We start from the raw sequence: 22,347 nt of genomic DNA, 5'->3' as shown, positions 1-22,347 counted from the left end.
GAAGTTCCGTAGTGTGAAGGTATTTCGGCTATTTCAAGTCTGACAAAAAACAGAGTAGCGTGCACTGTAAATTGTGCCGAAAGCAAGTCTGGAAATACAATAAACTGGTGCATGCGTCACACTGTGCGCCACGTTATTGTTTCGGTGAAATGAATTTCTACAATACTGTTACTGTTAATTCTACTCTCTGCAGTGTTTAAATGCTTACATATACACACAGTTACTGTCCCTCCACACATACGACTCGGTTCTGCTTCTATGCCCCAGCTTTGTTTACTTTTTCCCACCGAGGCTTCTAGACTTCTGATTGGCCAACATTTCTGCACGGTTAGGAATCTAGCGCCACCTGCTGCTTTGGCATGTTCATAGCAGCGTTTTCCTTCATTTCTGCCTTTATGTGTGGACGGGATTATTTTTTAAAACGAAAACGGAAAATCTCCGTTTTCAAAAATACCCGTGTACGTGTGGACGTAGCCTCAGTCTCTGACTGGAAGCGCTAATTCGTCATTCGGCTTTTGTCAGACTAAAGTAACTGTTAAAACTGTTTGAAAAGCTCAGCTATACAACAAGGAGAGATTGAGAATTTCCTTTTAGTTCTCAGTTTATTTGATATTGACAAAAGTTAGTCAGTTTTGTCTGTTCTTCTGTAAAACAAACTAAGATTTATTTTTAGAATTAATATTTTGTTTCTAAGTGGAATTGACAATTTAGTCTGTTTCGTTTGTTCTATTTTGAAACTTAAACGCTTTAGCGGCTGCCTTTTGTGTAGTTTGCAATATTTGCCTTTATTTATCTGAAAAAGTCTCATGTTCCTTAAGTACATCTACCCTGTTGAACTTATTATGGGAAATAAATATTTAAATAAAAACAAGCTGCTGATTATTTCACATTTTACTTGTGAGCAACGGCACATTTAAATCTTACAAATATAGTTATTTGGCTTATATCGTGATAGATATCGTTATCGCCTGAAATGAAAAAAACATATCGTGATATGAAAAAATCTCATATCGCCCAGCTCTACTCCAGTTCTAACAGGACAGTCTTCAAAGACCACACAGTCATCAGCCTGAAGGTAGAAAGACTGAGATTCTAGACCACAGAGTGAGAGATTAGAAACCTGACGTTATGATGTGACGTCTAAAGGCCCCTGAGAGAACTTCCAGCGGAAACAACCAGAACTCTGATGTGTTCCAGCAAACTCAAAGTTTTCTGGCAACGCGTTGATTACAACTCGGCCACCTTGAGAACTCTGTCTGCCACCCAAAAATGAAAATCAAGTTGAAGGATCACCGCTGGAGAAGATCCAGTAGATGAAGGCACAAGTGTCCACTAAAACCTAAAAATAGCAAAATGCTCAAAACAGTCTAGAGGCACAACAACAGGAATATTTTAAAGGAGAAATCAACCAAACCCAAAATCAGCTAAGGCTTTTCATTTTTGTGGGCCCAAATACTGGATCAGACCTCATAAATCTAGCAAACACTTCAAGAAAGCGAAGGAAACTCAGACAAATACAGAAGTATTTCCTTTGTGGTCTTCTGCTTTCTCATAAGAACTAAAACATTCAACAACTCTCTCGGCCGAGGAGGACTCAATTTAGCAAAACTTGTTCAGTGCAGTGGGTTCAGCAAACCTTTACTTTCCATAAATCATATTCATTTCATTTTGGTTTCACTCCATAACCTTCCCGCCTCACCTGCAATGACTCTATGCCCTACCCGTGAGGCTCGCTAAACTTCAGGAAAAAAGCACACATGCAGTGTCTCTGAGAGAATTTTGTACTACAGATGCATCGAATCAGGAATAAAATTCTGAGACTCTGAAAAATCCAAATCAAGGTTAGGACAAACATCCTCTGACAGCTTTCAGTCACAGTTAAATATTCAAAAACTGCAGGACTGTGTGGGTCTAGTCTGACATGTATGTGAACAAAAGCATCAAGCAACCAGCTGTCATCAGATTCTCATTCTGACTATGATCGCTGAATTAAAGCTTTTAAAAACTGAGCCATCAAAACTTTCTCTCGCTTACATCTGTTGCACCTCCATCTGGTCTCCACGGTAACAAGATCGAAGGATGGTCTGCTGCTTAGCGTCCCACAGGTGCTCCTTTAGGAAACCCCCAGCCTTCACTGCTCTCTCCACCAAGTCCTTGTCTCCCAGCACAGCTCCGACGCGAGCGTAGGCCGACAGCATCAGGCCTAACAGGGAGAAAGTAACGGTGATGTCGTTGAGGGTGAGTGTATTGAGGTCACCAAGTAATAAAATGACATACTCACTGCTTAGGTATCAACATGTAGCCCCTGCCACACTTCCAATTTAGTTATCCCCCCCTCTCTCCTTTGAAGTCCCCCTGTTCCTCCTCTTGTCCCTATCTGCATCCATCCTTCCTCCCGCTTTCCCTCCACCCGTCTTTCATGTAGTAAATCAAAGCCTAGTGAGTGCACAGCCTCGCCTTCAAAGTTTTGCAGCAGAGGACAGGTGATTAATGGCAAGGTTTCTTCATTAGAGAGGAGACAGAGAGTCTTGCGTCTAATTGGAAAGTTCTCAGGATCGCCGAGCTTCATTACCTCACTAACACACACTGTCTGAGACGTCAGCCCCGGGAGCCAAATTCGTGGGTGCACTTGTGTAAGTGTGCTCTCTTGTAATTAATCGAATCTGAGACAATGTGCAGGACAAACAGTGCTAAGGAGACATCACATTAATCCCAAATGACAAGTGTCTGTAATAATCTACGCACACTTTGACACTGCAGAAAAACGGCGTGCTCGTGAATATGAGCGGCATTTACTGTAAATATATGACAGTCTGATGAAATTGCTTGTGCTAACTTGACATAATCAGAATCAAACTGTCTTGTTGACAAAAGAAGAAGTGCTCATAATCTATCAACTAATATAATGTAAGGTGTCTGTTTCCGTTGTGGAATTAATGGTCACATTGTGGAACATCCCACAGAAAAACTTCTCCTTTCTGGCACGCTGTGTTACACTTTTGATCATGTCTGCAACCTGAGTCCCTGATCAGACAGATCACTGCCTCTGATTACGAGGCTGAGCTGTCTATCGATACTTAGCTAATCCAGCCAAAGGATCAATGAGCTCATGCCACAGCCGTGCACAATTTACAAGACCCGCGACTCCTCCTGTGTTAATGGTCAGAATTTAATCAGACTTACACACAGTGATCAACTTATTGGTCTTAACCCAAACTGTGCCCAAAGGTCAACATCACTTTTGTCATTTTGAGGCAATAAGCTCAGAACTGTGACCGATCGTGAAACGCTTGAACTACTACGTCACTGACATTGTTTGGGTTTTTTTTGTGCATGTCCTTCATAGTGACATAGTTTGATGTTTAAAGTCACAGCTTTTCCAGTGGTGCACTCTAGCACTGTTACTTATCTAAAAGTCGCTGTCCAACTTTCTCCTGCAGCATGGAGGGAGACACAGTGCAGGTCCAACAATAAATAGTAACTCTAAGTTTGAAGCTTTATATTAAATTAATGGCTAAACTTTGTATGTAACAACAGATGACATTTGTTGATTTGTGTTAAGAAAGAAAGTGCAGGTTGGCAGTTACTCTGTGGGACAGATGAAATTCAGATGAAAGGCCCCTAACTCACCAGTCACACAACACTAACTGACCAATCAAGGTAGGAGTACACAAACAACTGTGTTTACTGCTGTTTGGGAGGTAAAATTACTGGTTTTGTCAATGGAGTCTGACTGAGTGCACCGCCTTCTCTTCAGGTAAAAGCCTGGAAATGTCCTAAACATAAAGTACACTTAAACGGATATTGATCCCTTTTTCTGGCTGAAATCCATGTTGGCGCTGACTGTGTCCTCAGCAGTACATGGCTATAGTTTCTGTGCTGTGTGCTGTCTGTTTGAGTTTCTGTCACTGGCATCTACTGAAGAAAACAAACTGACCGTGGATCACAACCTCAGCCAGCCTTACTTCAGATAAAATTATCTATCCCCAGCTAAACAGGCAAAATTACTTCTGATATCTCAAATTTGGTTTTGTACAAAATGCAGACATATGTATTGGGTATCACCACTCTAGGAGTGTTTGGTCCATTTAAGGTACAAAAAAAAAAAAAAGATTAAAGGACTAAAGAGGGGGGCTGAGAAGGGAGTAAATTTTCTATCGTCCAAAAAATGACCATATTTTGGCAAATTTATGAGAACAGGAAGTTACTAAATGAATTTCTAATTATTTCTCATCTTATCTTACAGAGCTCATAGTGCTCCAATAATGCTCTGCATTTAATCATTAGTTATTATTAATCTGTGGCTCACTTTCAGTCTGTCTTTTGTCCCATCTTCCTCCCCTACTCCCAGCCAGTCACAGCAGATGGCCGCCCTTCACTGACCCTGGTTTTGCCGGAGGTTTCTTCTGGTTAAAATTGAGTTTTTCCTTCCCACTGTCACCAAAGTGCTTGTTCGCAGAGGGTCGTCTGATTCTTGCTTTATTCTCTATTATTCGTAGCTTCTTTACTTTACAATATAAAGATCCTTCAGGGGACTGTTTTGAGTTGACAGCTATATACTGCTCCTTAGTGGAGAGCATGCTCTCCTGCTGCCTGGCTGTTTAGTACCCAGGGGCCACAAAAGAGATCAGGAAGGCTGTACAGAGGGTAATTAACACCACCTCAAAAAAATCACTGGCTGCCCTCTGCCACCCTTTGAGCCCATCACCAGCTCCTCCCATCTCAGGAAAACCAGATCTATCACAGGTGATCCTTTGCACCCCGTCCACCAATTTCCTGCCCCGCTGCCCTCCCGCACCTCCAGACTTACAAACAGCTTCTTCCCCTGGGCCATTCTCACATGCAGTCTTTTGTTTGCTCTACATCCAAGCACTTTGCAACTATTTTGTCCTCTATTGTGTGCCTTTCTCTTGTTTTGTATAAATCCCTCTTGATTGTATATATTTCTCCTGTTTGCTATTTATTCCTGCTGTGTACAGTTTAGATTTTGCTCCAGCACAGTTGGTGTGGAGCACCCACAATTTCGTTGTATGTGTACATTAACAATAAAAGGCTATTCTATTCTATATAAATATAATTGAATTGATAAAAAAAAAAAAACAGGAACAGGTTTTCACAAATAAAGACTTGTAGTGTGCCCAAAAAGGATAAAGTGATTTCAGTGACACTTCACTGTATGAGTGCAAAGCTAACACAGCTGAGTGTTGCACTCTGTAGATGGTCGCAGCACATTCCTTTCACAGTCAGCTACATATGACTTATTAATGTGTATTATTGCTCCAGGTCTGCCTCGTTTTAATAAAAAAGAACTTGTGGTCTGTTGACGTCCTGAATAAAATGATTGAAAAAGGTGCTGTTGGAGTTCTAAAAACGCTCCTCATGAGTTATTGATTCCAGAAAATGGAAAATGTGAATTTCTTCCCTACCTAAACCTGAAAAGTAAAGCGATATAGTTCCTTGACTAAAGAGAACGTGTGTTTTTAGTGGTCTTTTGTTCCCTATAAATTTGCATAAATTTCCACATACATTTTCCTCTTAGTTTTCCCTTCAACTGGCCCCTGAATTTATTTTTAACACTCAGTGGCCTTAATATATATAAAGCTGCACCATTCACCCTCAAATGTTTTTGTTCATATCATCAAGCCCTATTACTGCTGCCACTTATTACGATTACTCATCTATTAAACAGAAAAATCAATGATGCTGAGCCTAAGAGCCATTTGAATGACTGGAAGTGACCATTTCAATGCTGTAATGTAAACTTTACCATTCCAGGAGGCCAACATCTTGGTGTCCAGATGAGGGCGTGGCCGACTCTTTCTCACTACGGCCATTTTGGCTCTGGCGGAGGCCAGGAGCTCATTGACTTTCTCGACAGTGATGCCAAAGCGAGCAGCTGTTAACTCGACTGAATAACGCACGATCAGCACATTCTGGCCCTGCAGCTCCCCGTGGGGGTCCTGGCAACACACAGTACAGGGAATAAGAGGGTGTTCACACATACTGATCCACACTGACTGCAGCATTTTTCATGTTAATGGTTACTGACACTTTCAAGTCACCTTTAAGTCCTCTGTGACTGAAATATAATAAACCATTATCATTCTGTGCATATTCACTTTCATTCATTGAGCAAGACCAACACAACTAGAACAAAAGTACCTGTTCTGGAGCAACATTGCCTTGCTCTTTGACCCCATAGTGATGCATAAAGATGTCAGCCAGCGTAGCATTACCAGCGGTGCCCTCCACCACGTCTGGTAAGAGCTCCCGAACTTCAGAGGCTGTCCACACGCAGAAAGCCCCCTCTCGCTTTTCTGGTCCCCCCGAAGCCGGGACAGAGTCTGCATCCTCTGCACTGTAGAAGCCCCCAGACTGTTTCAGAGAACGCACAAACACACAGAGAGGGCAGGAGGAGGGAGAGGTGCTTTTTAAGGACGAGAGACAAAATGCACTGTTGTAGATCAGTTGAGAAACATGCAACAGTATTCACGACATTCTTTCTGTTGCTGTGACATGATGATGAAAAACAACTATCTGAGAACATGAAAAAATTATTTTAGACACTGAAATTTCACAAACGCATTAATTCGGAAAGTAAAAACACATGAAAACCTAAAACCGTGGCAGTTGGTTGGAGGAAAAGCAGGACGGTTTAGCATCCTTTTCCTAAAATGAAGACTTAAACACTGCACTGCTATTGCACTTTTTTAAGATCATAACTGACCTATTAATGTGGTTGGGAAACAGAGATTTGCCAACCACAAAGTTTAACAGGGATTTAATAGATCTACTGTAAAAAACACATAATGACTCTCAATTAATTTCAACCCCTATGATGCAAGATAAATCAAGCTTCAGGTAGTTAAAAAGGAAATACAGAGACTGAAGATCACTGGGACCCACACAGCTCACAGGAAACCAGCTGAAGTAAAAAAGTACTCCAGTAATTTAGCCTGAGGACAATCACGGAGTCTCCCTCACTGTGGGAAGATCCCACCCACTGTATTACAAAAAAGCAGCATGAAGTCTGTAGAAAATGATCTTTGCAGCACCAATTCATTAGCCTGTAATTGCATAATAAATCTTAGGGAATATTATTATTGCAACAAGTCTGGTTTTAATTGTGTGCCCAATTCACTTCTGTCGCCTCATTTAACAAAAGGGGGGAAAAAAAGGCTTGACCCTGAGACGAGAAGCAAGAGTTTAAGAGGCTATTCATCAATGGGGTCTCACCCCATGACCTTGAGGATGCATGAACAAAAAGAATCCATAGAAAGGAACTTAATACAGTGTTGGCTTTAATATGCCTGTGCATTGATTCTCCAAGTCTGTGAAAGATGTCTTGACACATGCTCAATCATGCAGGTAAGAAAATCCCCAAAAAGTTTTTTGGGACTGTAGAAAGATAAACACGGTTAGTATCATAAATATCTCCCTTAGCTCCACAGTGTAGGGGTTTACACATTTGCTCAGCTGGAAACATAAATCCTCTTCGGGGTTATATCAGGAAGGACATCCGGTGTAAAAGCTCTGCCAAACTAAACCTTTAAAGTTACCTGCTGTGATGACCCTTCGTGCCAAAGAAGCAGCCATTTGCTGATTTACAAAACCATCACAGTGATGGTGAAGAGTTCCCATTACCACAAAAACAACACAGCAGTTGTGCACACAGAAATGGCAGACTCACCTTGTCGCTCAGGTCTCTGGAGACGTAAAGCAATACATCCTTAGCCACTTCTGCAAAAAACTGCTCACCTGAAACCTGGAAAAACAGAAATGCACACAAGTCACCTCCCAAAGCAACATGATTTAACCTTAACATGACCTCACAGGTACTGTCACGTGGAGTGGTCTGTGCAGTATGCAATGAGAGTTCTATTTGTTTGAGTTTGTATGTTTGTGTCCTAATTAGGGTTTGTTTTTCAGTCTCTGACTTAAAAGCAGGCCAGCCCAGCAAGCACTCACGGGAAAACTGAAAACTATGGCATTCAGATTCTTAAGTTGTTTGCTGCATCATAACTCAGTGCTGCCCACTGCAGTGAAAAACACTGCCAAGTGTTTGAAGTGATGTACTAAAAACAGTAGAGTACAGTCATTTTGACTGAGGGCTAAATAAATAAAATGAAAGTTACAAAGTACAGTCTGACCACTCCTGGATTTTTAGGACCTACAGTGGGGCAAAAAAGTATTTAGTCAGCCACCGATTGTGAAAGTTCCCCCACTTAAAATGATGACAGAGGTCAGTAATTTGCACCAGAGGTACACTTCAACTGTGAGAGACAGAATGTGAAAAAAAAATCCATGAATCCACATGGTAGGATTTGTAAAGAATTTATTCGTAAATTAGGGTGGAAAATAAGTATTTGGTCACCTCAAACAAGGAAAATCTCTGGCTCTCACAGACCTGTAACGTCTTCTGTAAGAAGCTTTTCTGTCCCCCACTCGTTACCTGTATGAATGGCACCTGTTTGAACTCATCATCTGTATAAAAGACACCTGTCCACAGCCTCAAACAGTCAGACTCCAAACTCCGCCATGGCCAAGACCAAAGAGCTTTCGAAGGACACCAGGAAAAGTATTGTAGACCTGCACCAGACTGGGAAGAGTGAATCTACAATAGGCAAGCAGCTTGGTGTGAAAAAATCAACTGTGGGAGCAATCATCAGAAAATGGAAGACATACAAGACCACTGATAATCTCCCTCGATCTGGGGCTCCACGCAAGATCTCATCCCGTGGGGTCAAAATGATCATGAGAACGGTGAGCAAAGATCCCAGAACCACACGGGGGGACCTGGTGAATGACCTGCAGAGAGCTGGGACCAAAGTAACAAAGGTCACCATCAGTAACACACTACAACGGCAGGGAATCAAATCCCGCAGTGCCAGACGTGTTCCGCTGCTGAAGCCAGTGCATGTCCAGGCCCGTCTGAAGTTTGCCAGAGAGCACATGGATGATACAGCAGAGGATTGGGAGAATGTCATGTGGTCAGATGAAACCAAAGTAGAACTTTTTGGTATAAACTCAACTCGTCGTGTTTGGAGGAAGAAGAATACTGAGTTGCATCCCAAGAACACCATACCTACTGTGAAGCATGGGGGTGGAAACATCATGCTATGGGGCTGTTTTTCTGCCAAGGGGACAGGACGACTGATCCGTGTTAAGGACAGAATGAATGGGGCCATGTATCGTGAGATTTTGAGCCAAAACCTCCTTCCATCAGTGAGAACTTTGAAGATGAAACGAGGCTGGGTCTTCCAACATGACAATGATCCAAAACACACCGCCCGGGCAACAAAGGAGTGGCTCCGTAAGAAGCATTTGAAAGTCCTGGAGTGGCCTAGCCAGTCTCCAGACCTCAACCCCATAGAAAATCTGTGGCGGGAGTTGAAAGTCCGTGTTGCTCGGCGACAGCCCCAAAACATCACTGCTCTCGAGAAGATCTGCATGGAGGAATGGGCCAAAATACCAGCTACTGTGTGTGCAAACCTGGTAAAGACCTATAGTAAACGTTTGACCTCTGTTATTGCCAACAAAGGTTATGTTACAAAGTATTGAGTTGTATTTTTGTTATTGACCAAATACTTATTTTCCACCCTGATTTACGAATAAATTCTTTACAAATCCTACCATGTGGATTCATGGATTTTTTTTTCACATTCTGTCTCTCACAGTTGAAGTGTACCTCTGGTGCAAATTACTGACCTCTGTCATCATTTTAGGTGGGGGAACTTGCACAATCAGTGGCTGACTAAATACTTTTTTGCCCCACTGTATGTTGATACAGACTTTGAGGAAGCAAAAAAAATTCCAGCATTAAATCTACAATACTTTTTTTACTGTACTATATTAGCAATGTGTGAAACCACTTGAGATGACTAGATGTTTAATCACTGCTGCCCTTGATAGTGATCATCAAAATTACTGCGTAGTTTAAGAAATTCATCCATTTCTTATTCAATTCTGGGTCACAGGGCGCCTGACCCTATCCCAGATGTCATAAAGTGAGAGATGGCGCATTTGCCGCATTAATTAATTAATTAATTTTTTTTTTGCTATGTCTGGTTTTATTACTATGTGCATATTAGTATTGTACAGCACTTTGGTCTGCCAGGTGTGTTTTTAAAGTGCTATATAAATAAATAAATGATGATGAAAGAAATCTGTTATCACAACTCTTTGGGCTCAAACTGTAAGAAATAAATGTGTAAAATTACAGAATATGTTCTGGTAGGTCATTGCCCAAACAATAAGCCTCACAATAACAGCACATGTGTTGTCACTGTGAGTGTTTGATTTGACTCTGAAACAAAGTAAATGTTTGCCATCTCTTATGCTGGAGATTTTAGGTTGGGGGGTAGCATTAATTATGCAGACAAGAGAGAAAGATCAGAGCTAATTACACTGTCAGATACACAAACAGCCACACAGAGACAATTGCACACACCTGGGAAGCTGTTATGTAGGCAACAGCCAGCTGAGCCTGGTCGTACAACATCTTCTCAAAGTGAGGAACATGCCAGGAGGAGTCTGTGGAGTAACGATGAAAACCCTGAGATAAAGAGACATAAAGAGGGAGGCTGCTTAATTTTACTCACTAAAATTAGTTGAAAGTATCAGTACTACAACATAAGTATATCTGACTTGAACTAAAAACACGATTATATTAAAGAGACCAAGAGTACATCTGTGTGTTTTTGTGTCTGACATGAACAAACCAGGCTTGCACATTAGAGAAGCACCACTTCTGACAACATTCTGACAACTTTTTATTTAATTTTCTTGTTACTTGATGAATAAAATGTCCTAACCGTACAAAATGCCCTTTTTAAGAGCTTTCCTCTACAGTTTTGATTCAGTCTGTCATGCATCTCTATGACTCGCCACTGCATTCTGTGTGATTTGATGGGTTGGGCATCACTGACCACCTGCACAAAATAGCACTAACATATTTTGGTTTTCTGGGTAAACTTCCAGGTTGTCTTGGTATCCTTGTCTGTTCGAGCACAAATGTCCTTTGCTTTTTTGATGAGTTCTGACAGATGTGGGAAAAACAGCGTTTTATTAAAACACACCTAAAACTTAAACATGCCAGTTTCTACTAGTGAATTTAAAATTATCATAAAATGGAATGGATTGAAAGAGACCTGTGGATGTTTTTCATGAGAGGCTTCTAATATTTTATGTTATGGATACTTGTATATAGTACGTTATTCTGCAGACCTCACAGAACAGAGCAGGCCTCAAGGACATTGGATGTGGCATTAATTATGCTAGAAAAAGGTTGAGCCAGGGTAGAGTTGGGTTGCAAAGCAGCATGCAGAGTCAGCAGAAACGGTGGGGACAAGCTATATGACAGCTGCCAGTGTCACAAACTGTATCAGCTGAGCATCAGCTGAACTAAAAGCATCTGCCCTGTCAGCCAGAATTTAGGGTTAATTTATAAATTTTTCTGACAGTTAATTTACTCCCCATTTTTCATGAATCTTTACCACTCAACCTGGTGGTTTGAATTTTGTTTTTCTGTGTTTAATATTTATTCATATATCAATTTTTTTACAATACTTTGCCATTCATAATCCTGTTACAAAAAAAAACAACAACAAGAAAGAAAAACCCTGAATTACAACACTAGTTTGGTTTGTTTATACCTGTGCAATGTGGTCATGGATGCCTCCCAGTGCCATCATGCGAAGCGTGTGCAAGGCCATCTGGAGAGCCTCGACCCCTTCCGATGTGGAGCGATTCACAGTCCAATAGGACATGAGGAACATCAGATTCACTACAGATGCATAGGCAAGAGAGAGAAACAGGAAAAGACTTGCTGTCAGGTAGTCAAATAAAGAATTTTCTACAGGCCTTAAAGCTACAGAGCTGACCACTTGGGCTCATGTCGACCTGGTGAGGGGAACTTTGGAGCGTCTCTAAAGCCTCCATACTCTTCCTCATAGGAATGGGCGAGCTGCTGGAAGCAGCGATTAGCCACGTCTGGAGCCAGTGGAGGACTTTGGCCTGCGTTTGCAGTGATGGTTGTGCCTTTTTTCAGGGCCTCAATGATCCTCTCCCCACTGGACTCCAAAGCAGGACGATTATTCTGCCACTTTAGAACACAAGTCATACTTTATGTCATTCATACACTTCCACAGAGACAGCACAGGAGGGTAAAGAGAACAAACAAAAATATAATTTAAATCTCTTTAACGACTTTTTTTCATCCCCACTAACAATGCATGAAATCTGATATAATAATGTTCCCTAATTCTTGAAGTTTTACTACCTGATCTATGATTCTGGTGAGGACCGTCTTGAACCCAGGTCTACCTCCACGGTCTCTGGGAGGGAAGTAGGTGCCTCCAATGAAAGGTCGAAGTTCAGGAGTCAACCACACACTCATAGGCCAACCACCACCTCCACTTGTTGCCTGGAAATAATTCCCAGGCAAAAATTATAAAGGGGCACTAGCAGAGTGAAGCTGAAAGAGATTTTCATGTGAAAATGTAAATGTATACAAACCTGCACAAAGGTCATGTAGACCTTATCCACATCAGGCCTCTCTTCTCTGTCTAGCTTGATGCAGACGAAGTTTTCACTAAGGATTTTGCCAATTTCCTCATCCTCGAAGGACTCCCTCTCCATAACATGGCACCAATGGCATGTGGAATAGCCCACTGGAGGTCAAGCAAAAGAAAATCCTTAATGTAGTGAACCAGATATCTGTAATCTATGTCTCGGAGATTTTGTTTTAATCTTACCCGATAAAAAGATGGGTTTGTCTTCATTCTTTGCTTTGTCAAAAGCATCCTTCCCCCATGGATACCTGACCAAAAAAGGAAAAAAGAAAAACAAAATGTGGCATTTGGCCGTGCTTTCAGAAAGTATGTCCATCTGAAGTTTAAAAAGGACTCACCAGTCGACAGGGTTGTGCGCATGTTGTAGCAGGTATGGTGACCTCTCCTTAGCTAACCTGTTGGAGTGTTTGTGAGAAGTGGATGATGGCCCTTCACTCCCTGAGGCCATACTCATGAAGACAGATGGACTGGACACACAAGATGCTTATGAATGTGGATCCTGATTCTTATTAGCAAAACAGAGCAATCTTGATGTTGCTGCCTCGGTGTGGGCCCAAATACAGTGACTAAATACCTTAATGTTAACAATGTTAAGCCAGCCCCAGGATGTCATTGTGTTACCCTTGAGTAATACGATAAAAAATACAGCTACAACATTCAGTTCAAATTTCTCTATATATACCCGTTTCTTACAGAAACACTGTCAATACCCTGTGTAGTATATCGACAAAAGAATATATAAAATAATATACTAATATTAACAGGTTAATTTTTTCTAATTACAATTCTTGAGCGTTTCTGGGGCTGTACAAGCTTGTTCAGCAGCTCATTAAAGCTGCAGTAGCTGTCAAGCAGCTGTTAGCCCAGACTGGCAGCCGTGGCGAATTCCATTTGAATATTCTCCAATGTATTATGACTTAGCTTAAAAATAAAAGTTCATACCCCGGAAAACGTTAACAAACAGCTTTCATTTTATGAGTCATTTTTGTTGAATTCGGGTGGAAAAGCTGCACATATGTGCGTGATTTTTCACGTGTAAGCTAAAATTTTCATCGTTAGCGGAGGGTGGTCGATGAGTTACCAAGAAACCAGCAAGAAAAGCTAACCAGTTAATAGAAACCAAAACATATTGTCAGCCTTTGTACTTACACCGAATTGAAATGCGTGGCATTATGATTTTAATCAAATGTTTGCTCCTACGGGGGAATGTCTCTGGCTACGAGTTAGCCTTAGGGACATATTAATATGAATGATTTTATATGGGAGTATGGTGTGGTTCGACACTCGTCAGTGCTATTGTGCCACAAGCAACAACCGTATCATAATACAACAGGTCGTGACTTTTATGCTAAGCCCGCTATGCTTGCTGTAAAATGTCAAAGCAGTGTTTACGTACAGCTAGCATTAGCTACACATTAGCTGAGGCAGCGTTACCTGAGGTAGCAGGCCGCCCGGGGATGGAGGAACGGTGACCTGTCGCTTGGTGGGTGGGGAATTTGTCTGAAACACCTAAAGTCACCCTGTGATTTCTGCTGTGGACTATACGCTCCCGAATAAGCTGCAGTTAACACGCATGTAGGTCCCGCGCGGCTATGTTTGGACGCCGACCGACGCCATGCTAGTCTTAACATCCTAATCCACCAAGTGTGTCACTTTAGCAAGCTAACGTTAGCTAGTTTGTGAAGAGACAGCAGTCAAAACTTCCAGGCATGAGTTAAACACTTTTTTTTTTGCAATACCCTCACTTGACAGATGGAGGCGCGACAACAAAGCAGGAGTGGGGATCACAGGAGATAATGTATTTGATGGTGATACAAAATAAAAATGACAAACTGTGCAGTAACGTCTTCTCCCAAGTTTGTTATTTTCGTAAACGAATTTAAATTAAATATAAAATCTTTACATTACCTAAAGGAAATAAAACACAAATTCTAATATATTATAAACCATCTTCGCATTGCATTGGATATGTGAGATAAAATATATCTGCACTTTTTTCCTACCTCCTTGTGTATGTGGCTTATAATTTAATATTACACCCTGTTCATATGCTTATTTTTCTACACATTTTTTATTTTATTAATTGTTATTAGTCTTGAATTTATACAACACAAAATGTATTTGTTTTTGTATTTGACACATTAAATAAAAATTTAAAAACAATTTATTGTTTATTTAAAAAAGCAATACAATACTTATGTACAAGCAAAATATTTACCGGTAAGCCTCTAGTAACTGTACAATATTTATATCTTTTCAATGAACCGATGAGTTATCTATGGTTTAAAGAATAAAACACACACACACCGTCATATTCAAACTAAAGAGATACAATACTTTTTCAGTTATGGTTTCATTAGTGCAGAATTGAGCTCAACAACTGTTGACACAAAGTCCTTGCGAGTTGCCAAGTCTGAGGCAACGATGTTCACACCTGATTGCTGCTTCAGCCATTTCAGGAGCTTAGGCAGACCCCTCCTAATAACGTTGGGGAAACTGTCGCAGAGACGAAGGATGTAGATGAGTATCCTATGATCTGCTGGAAGAGTCATGTTCAAACCACATACAAAGAAATCTGTGGGGAACAAGTTAAAGCTTAGTAATTATCTCAAATTATATCGCGTATAACCTGGCTGTTTAAAACTTTTTTCTCACTGAATAGATGTTATTTTGGATATTTACATCCCAAGTAATATTGTTTTTTGATCACCAAAGATGAATGTCTTGCTGTCTATAACTTATAACATGGCGTAGTTGAGAAAACTCACAATTGGAAGTCTTTTCCTTTCCCAAGGCTTCAGATATTTTTGATTTAACTTGTGCACGGTCCATGCTATTGGCGTAGTAATAAGTTATTTTTTTCCACATTTCAGGATGGTAGTTTGCTGGATAGTCATATGAAACTATGACATTTTTGCCTTGGTCCCAGCAGTTCTGCAGTGTGGGGATGCCCTGTTGTAAGATAATGAATATCTTATTTTGAAACTATAAGCAAAGGTTACAGTAAGTACTTCAATAATGAGACTTATTTGACCTACTGATCTAAGAATAAATGAATACATTTTTTAAAAAAGAAGAAAAACTGTACACTACCGGGGGGACGAGTTTGCTTCCAAACATGGTCTTAATGAAGCCGATAAGATGGTTGTGAAGTTTATCTTTAATGTTTTTCTCAAAACCATTGAAGTTTGAAAAAGCCAGGATGATGACTTCTTTTGGATGGGCCACTGTCCAGGCATGTATTTCCCTGAGAACAGTCTGAACTCAATGGGAAAATTAGCTGGCATTAGATAAAGAAATCTTCTTTATAGGGTTCCTTCATGACACAGTAAGTGAGCACATGTGTTATAAATCACATTAACTAAGGCTAATTACCAAAATAGAACAGACACTTCATAAAGGAAATCAGTAACACCTGTGTTTACCTTTGGTCATATTTTAAAACTTGAACTAGTTTTAAAACAGGTCTTGCCTAAAGCTTAGTAAAGGTCTTCTTGAGTTAAAAAAAAAAATCTGCTAAAAGTTCAGTTATTTTTATATCAAAAAAATTAGATATTTTTTTTCTGTCCACAGCAGGGAAACTCCTGATACATATACATACAGACAGGAGTCTTGTACTTTTACATGATATGCTTATTATTACCTCAACATCAGTGCTTGTGTACAGCCCATGGTAAAAGTAAAGCCTAGTGGGATGGTGGTCATTACGTTTGCGAGCGATCCTCAAGTCAAAGTAGCGAACTCCTGCTTCCAGTTGCATTGTGATGTTGTATTCCTGTGATAAAAACCAACATCAGTCAAACATTCCATTTTCTGTTTGTTACGTTCACCTATAAATATGATAGCGGCAGGTCAGAAACTCCCCTTACCTGGGTCATTCCCCATGTTCGTACTATTCTGCGTAAGCAATAAATCCAGCTGAATCGTTTTAGATTGTCAGGCTCTATAATAGCAGAGCTGGCATCCAAATCATAACTCACAGAGTCATGGCTTCCTACGAATGAAACACACAAATGCCTTACCAATGTTGTTTTAAAATGCTGTACAGATTTGGGAGTTGTTGTTTTTTTATGGTGTATTTATGGGATTTTTTTTCTCATGTAGCTCTATAGTCCTCTTTTAAATGTAATGTGTATGGGCTCAAATTATGGTCATAAATATTTTGTACTTGTAAATCAGGATTTGTATGTGTAAAAAGAATTTGTGTGTGCATAAAAACATTTGTGTGTGGACTTAGCCAAAAAATACAAGTGAAACTCTGCACTCAAGTTTCAAGTTACTAGTACAAATTTTGACCCTATTTTTCTTCCTTTCATCTGATTGGTCATTGTCATGTCAATCACAAATTTAACAATCCAATCAGAGAACAGATGGGTTTGGCTGTGGAGGGGCGCTTTTTTGAACTGCAGGTCCTTGAAGGGTAATACAGTTTGAAGCTGGAAGATCTCTATATAAATATCCGATAGAAACTAGGTCCCCTAAATTTCAGTAGCTGTTGAAAGGATAAAGTTGAGGTATATCAGTGGTTAGAAATATCATTATTACTTTAAAGGTTAAAGGTTAATTAAAGGTCCTTTCACACTGGATGCAGCATGTGCTGCTAATGCTAGCTGCTAACTAAAAGCCAAGGATCCAAAATTTGTTGCGCTGGCTGCTGAGCTCTGTGGGGTTTTGCGGCAGCTCTACCTGTACTAGATGCACCTGCTCCTTGTCGTTTCTATCTCTGACTTTATGTCCTCTACAAGAGTTTCTGTTTTTTTTTATCTTCAAATGTTCAATAGAAACATGTAACGCTAATTCATAACGAAGAAAGCTTTGTAACTATCCCCACTAGTGAAGACTGTCATTTCCACAACACTGCCATTTGGGTACAGTCTCCGCACTAGCCAAGTACAACTACTGTATTTCTTGCAAAGAATTAACAAATTAATTAACAAATGCAGCAGAAACCACAACCTTTTTCATTCATTTTGTTTGTTTGAATTCTGACTGAATAAATGCTACCACTAAATGCTATTGGAGGTGCCCCAAAAAATCTGCAGTGTAGATTGCAGAAAAGTATTTCTGTTAACAAAATGGTCCGATTTGACACACTGTACATGCTGTGTTTGATGTTGGACACAGTTGCACTGTATACATTTACCTGGTATGGCTAGTTTGAAGAGAGGAATTGTCCAAAGTTCAGATGGTAGTTGTGACATCCAGTCAGTGTAGTTCGCGATCTTTATATTCCCTTTCTTTGCAGACATCTACACAAAACATTTTTAAACTTACAGGAGAGTCTCTTAGAAATTCAGTGGTTCTAGGCAACAGTGAACACATTAAGCACAAACATAAAGGTCACAAGTTTTAAGAATTAACACTTACCCTGCCAAAGTCATGCACCAGCTCTAGTTTACTTCGTTATTCCTTCAGATTTGACAGTGTACACAAACTGACACAGTCAGACAATCAGAGGCTTAGCTTTGTCACTGCTCCTCAGAAGGACTTCATTGTTATGTTGTAAGAGTTAAAACGTCAGCTGTCTTACCGGTTTTGCAAGGATGCAATCAAAACAAGGAATGTTTGATCAACAAGATAGAACGCCCCAATGAAGCTTCCTCATACCCTCAGTATTCATTAGGAAAAAAACAAAGGCTTTCAATACACTTTTAATTCTGATATTAGTGCGGACTTCAGTAGTGGATTTCAGTCTGCACTCAAAAAAGTAAACTAAGGCACTTGTTTGATGAGTTCGTTGATAAGTTTAACCGATGTCTCTAGCAATAAGATCTCTGGAAATTATTGAGAAAAAAACCAAGGGCTGAAACACTTTTTTGTACTAAAAAGGTTTGCAGGGTACATATTTATCAAGTGTACCATTACAAACTGTTCAGAAAAGAGATCATTACCTGCAGGACAGACATCAGTAACAATATTTAAATTTTTTTTGATAGACATGCTGAAGTACGGAGCCCCCCAGGGGACATGGGAGAAAAAAAAATTGGGGAGGAAAAAAAAAAAAATTAGGGAGGAAAAAAAATTAAGACGGACTTTTGCGAGATCTCGCAAAAGTATTGCGAGCGCTCGCAAAAGTATTGCGAGATCTCGCAAAAGTATCTCCCAACAATGGCGGCAGCTACTTAGTTGTAATATTACTCTTTCTGGGTCACAAAATACACTTTTAAGATATTTTGAGGCGTGAATGTAGTTGTGTAAACGTCAGATACCTGCTCGGTTTACAAGACATCACATATTTGCAAAAGAGCTCCGAGGTTTTTGGAGATCTGACACCCACTAGCTCGAAGCTAACGGGAGGTCGAGACCTACTACAGCCGGGAGGAACACCGCTTTCCCGGCACATCGTGCCTCGACCTCCCGGTCGGCTTCGAGCTGGCGGCCACTAGCTCGAAGCTAACGGGAAGTCGAGACCTACTACAGCCGGGAGGAACACCGCTTTCCCGGCACATCGTGCCTCGACCTCCCGGTCGGCTTCGAGCTGGCGGCCTCCGAAGAATGCGGCTAAAACTTTTGCGAGATCTCGCAATACTTTTGCGAGCGCTCGCAATACTTATTGCGAGATCTCGCAATACTTTTGCGAGCGCTCGCAATACTTTTGCGAGATCTCGCAATACTTTTGCGAGCGCTCGCAATACTTTTGCGAGATCTCGCAAAAGTCCGTCTTATTTTATTTTTTTTTTTCCTCCCTAATTTTTTTTTTTCCTCCCTAATTTTTTTTTCTCCCATGTCCCCTGGGGGGCTCCGTACTGAAGTGACGAAGGAAGCCTGAAAAGAATCTTTAATACAAATCAGTACTCTGTCTCCTTTGGTTTTCCTGTCAGTTTGACAAATGCCGCCCAATGTTATGTCCAAATCGGAGAGATTTTTGTTTAGCTAGACTACAGCAAGGACAAAAATATTGAAACAGCATTCACACATTATTAAATGTAATAATCCTTTTCTGTTTTTTGAAATCATGTAGGCAAATTATTTCAGTAGAGCTGCTTGGCACTTGTTGTCTCAGCAGGCTGTTTATTGATCTTTATGAGAATATCTGAATTATTTTAGCTAGACAGGCAGGCAAATGGCCTGTTATTGCCATTAATTTGATCTATATATGTCTAAATATTTGCTGAACACTGCTAAGAAAAACTATATTAGAGAGAAAACCTAGTCTTACCTAAACTATTTCTTGGAGAAGTGGCACTGTTTTTTCTTTAGCTTCAGAGAGCTACTCCTTGAAGCTTCTGCCTCCCTCTCATTCACACACATGTTCTGTCTTGCTTCTATTGACTTTCATTCCTCTTTTCACCAGAGCATGCCTCCATCTCTCCAGGCTTAGCATTATGATTTTCATAATGCCGTCTGCAAACAGTATAGTTTACAGAGACTTCTGCCTGATTTCATCAGTCAACCTGTTGCTACTGTAAAGGCTCAGAGCAGATCCCTGATGTTGTCCCACACCGCCTTAAATCCATCTCTCTCTGACCGAGATCACTGTCTTGTTAACACTGAAAGTCTTATGCCACCCTCACATATAGTGCTTCTCTGCCACTCCTGACTTTCTCGTGCAATACCACAGTTTTGCCGTTGACACCCTATCATATGCTTTCCCTGAATAACAAAAGACTTAGTGCAACTCCTCCTGACCTTCTCTATACTTCTCCATCAACACTCTCAAAGCTAACATCACATCTGTAGTGCTCATTCTAGGCATGAAGCCGTACCGTTGCTCACTGATGGCCACCTCTGTTCTTAAAAAGAGAAACTAGCTGTCAACAGGGTTAAACCACTGAGGAGGAGGCCATTCTTAAAATGTATTCAAACATTAATTTCCACTCTTGTAAATTACAAAGTGAACTCATACGTAATAAATCACATCCTTACTCTTGTCTGTGCACAGATTGTTCTCTGCGACATTCTTAAGCCATCTGGTTTGACGAGTAGTCTAGCCTACTGTTGACATGACTCACCTTAACTTGTGCTACCGGTAGATCATGTTTTTAGCATCCACAGCTATCAGATTGGTACATATGGGCAAAGTAGTTACTGTTTTGTGTAATGTATTGTGTTGTAGGCTACAGATTTATTGTAAAGGAAACAGGTTGGAGGAGAGATACACCGGAGCCCTATAAACACTGTTTATGGAGTAATCAAGTTAAGATAAAGTTATTCTGTTAAATGTAAGTTTTGCATAGAGGGGTTACTATTTGGCCAGCATTTTAGATGAGGTGTTAGCAGCCTATAAAAGACAGATTTGAAATGCTTTGTTCTATATGAACAATGACCACAAAACAGAAACAAAATATTTATTTAACTTTTTTTTATTAGACTTTTGATGTTGCAAAGCCGACTATAACACAAAAATTTATAGGTTTTTCAAGGACTTGACTTCAGGTTGATTATCTAGCCTTGGCCAGACCCAACATATTCTGGCCTCTTTTGTAGATTGAATAATACTGTTTGAGGAAGACATCACCCAGGGTCCACATGTTGCCACCTGTAGCACCGAAGCCTGTGATACAGCTACTATACTGAACCTAGGACAGAGATGTAACAGGAGAATTTCAAATTTCAGAAATCTGCTTCTCTTTTTGTAAAGAAGTCAGAAAATACAAATTAAATTAGGAAAGAATGCTTACCTGATAGACATAGGCAGAGGCTGGCAGAGTGAACTGGTTTCCATTGATGTTGAAGGTCACATCAGGCATTTGGCCAATGTTGCTGCAGTTGACAATGTACTAGTAGAAAAGGCAGTGATGCAAGAAAGGAATAGAAAATAACCTGGTTTTAAGTAATGTAAAGTTTCCTATTTGTTGGAAATAATACTGCAGTGTGTCAGACAAGAAGATTCACATAATTCATGTCTACATGCAAAAGTTGACAGCAGCCTGCTAAGTTAACCAACTATACAAACAACAGGAAACACGGATAGCCTGAAAACGAGCTTAAACATATGATGATTATGAGTTTTACAGACCACTGACCTCTCCATTCTGGCTACTTGCTCCCAGCCAGGCATTGATGTTGTCAATGTCGCTCTGAGGTCCAACAATCATAGAGGTTCCAGTGTCCACAATAGCCTGACAGCCGTCATTGCAAGCTACAGCCTGACCATTACCAGAAACACTGTAATGGACAACACAGTATGCATCAGGGAAGAAAGTTTTTTGCCAATATAGCTCTATAATGATTCTGAAATCAATACAGGGCTGTAACTTTTGGTTTTACCTGTCAACTGTGATCTGACAGTACAGTTCCTTGGAGAGAGGAATCCAGGTGATGGAACCAGAGTAGTGATTGGTATCAACACCACCAAAGGTCACTGCACTGCCTCGCTGATTGTTACTACAAAAGAGTTTAACCAGTGGGGAAACTAGGAATCAGTTTCTGCCTAAATACTAATTGATATATGAGGCATCTATAGATAATTTCTAGAGTCAGGTAGAATGCTGCATAGTACTTACGAGCTCAGATACACGGAGAAGAGGTTCAGGTTGATCAAGCCCCCATTCATCATGTTGTCGAACACAGGTGTTGCACTGGAGAGAGACAGGCTTGGGTAGGCCAGACCAAATATACCGTCAGCCTGCATGTTCTGCATGAAGGGGGCCTCAGTTTGGCTCAAACAAAAGGATGAAGCCAGTATTGAAAACAACTTAAGTACTGTATAAGGTACTTGCAACTTGAGTATTTCTATTGCATGCATTAATTTTCATTCATATTCCATTCTTTTGCTTTTTATATTATAATGACATTTTGTAGTATTACCTCTTAGGCAACTGTAGTTTTAATT

General features: G+C 40.4%; 2 protein-coding genes across 5 annotated transcripts in view; both read right to left on the bottom strand.

Moving 5' to 3' along the window:
- The window catches only part of spata20 (spermatogenesis associated 20), a 65,700-nt gene extending 47,209 nt beyond the window's left edge, over positions 1 to 18,491 (bottom strand). Inside the window, exons 1-18 of one of the 4 annotated variants that reach the window (XM_042225724.1) lie at positions 18,103 to 18,491; positions 17,940 to 18,006; positions 17,716 to 17,821; positions 16,442 to 16,566; positions 15,666 to 16,347; positions 15,341 to 15,524; positions 14,007 to 15,147; positions 12,911 to 13,039; positions 12,756 to 12,820; positions 12,517 to 12,671; positions 12,281 to 12,424; positions 11,902 to 12,103; positions 11,655 to 11,785; positions 10,451 to 10,555; positions 7,691 to 7,765; positions 6,163 to 6,375; positions 5,768 to 5,960; positions 2,035 to 2,203 (exon numbers count right to left, since the gene is read on the bottom strand). In XM_042225724.1, the coding sequence (XP_042081658.1) occupies positions 2,035 to 2,203; positions 5,768 to 5,960; positions 6,163 to 6,375; positions 7,691 to 7,765; positions 10,451 to 10,555; positions 11,655 to 11,785; positions 11,902 to 12,103; positions 12,281 to 12,424; positions 12,517 to 12,671; positions 12,756 to 12,820; positions 12,911 to 13,039; positions 14,007 to 14,203 (1,778 nt within the window). In that variant the 5' untranslated portion in view covers positions 14,204 to 15,147; positions 15,341 to 15,524; positions 15,666 to 16,347; ... (2 more) ...; positions 17,940 to 18,006; positions 18,103 to 18,491. The other 3 variants (XM_042225723.1, XM_042225722.1, XM_005934372.3) reach the window with 3 other exon arrangements.
- Positions 18,492 to 20,763: 2,272 nt separating this feature from the next.
- LOC102289527 (pepsin A-like) overlaps positions 20,764 to 22,347 on the bottom strand; it is a 30,157-nt gene continuing 28,573 nt past the window's right edge. The window contains exons 5-9 of the mRNA XM_042225711.1: positions 22,019 to 22,209; positions 21,783 to 21,899; positions 21,539 to 21,680; positions 21,194 to 21,292; positions 20,764 to 21,091 (exon numbers count right to left, since the gene is read on the bottom strand). Coding sequence (XP_042081645.1) covers positions 20,954 to 21,091; positions 21,194 to 21,292; positions 21,539 to 21,680; positions 21,783 to 21,899; positions 22,019 to 22,209 — 687 coding nt within the window. The 3' untranslated portion in view covers positions 20,764 to 20,953. The remainder of the gene's footprint in view (positions 21,092 to 21,193; positions 21,293 to 21,538; positions 21,681 to 21,782; positions 21,900 to 22,018; positions 22,210 to 22,347) is intronic.

The sequence above is a fragment of the Haplochromis burtoni genome, unplaced genomic scaffold (genome assembly GCF_018398535.1).
Source record: "Haplochromis burtoni strain Fernald_Lab_line unplaced genomic scaffold, NCSU_Asbu1 Contig_180, whole genome shotgun sequence".
NCBI lineage: Eukaryota > Metazoa > Chordata > Actinopteri > Cichliformes > Cichlidae > Haplochromis > Haplochromis burtoni.
Note: the sequence above shows the minus strand (reverse complement) of the source record. Positions and strands in the feature narration are given on the sequence as shown.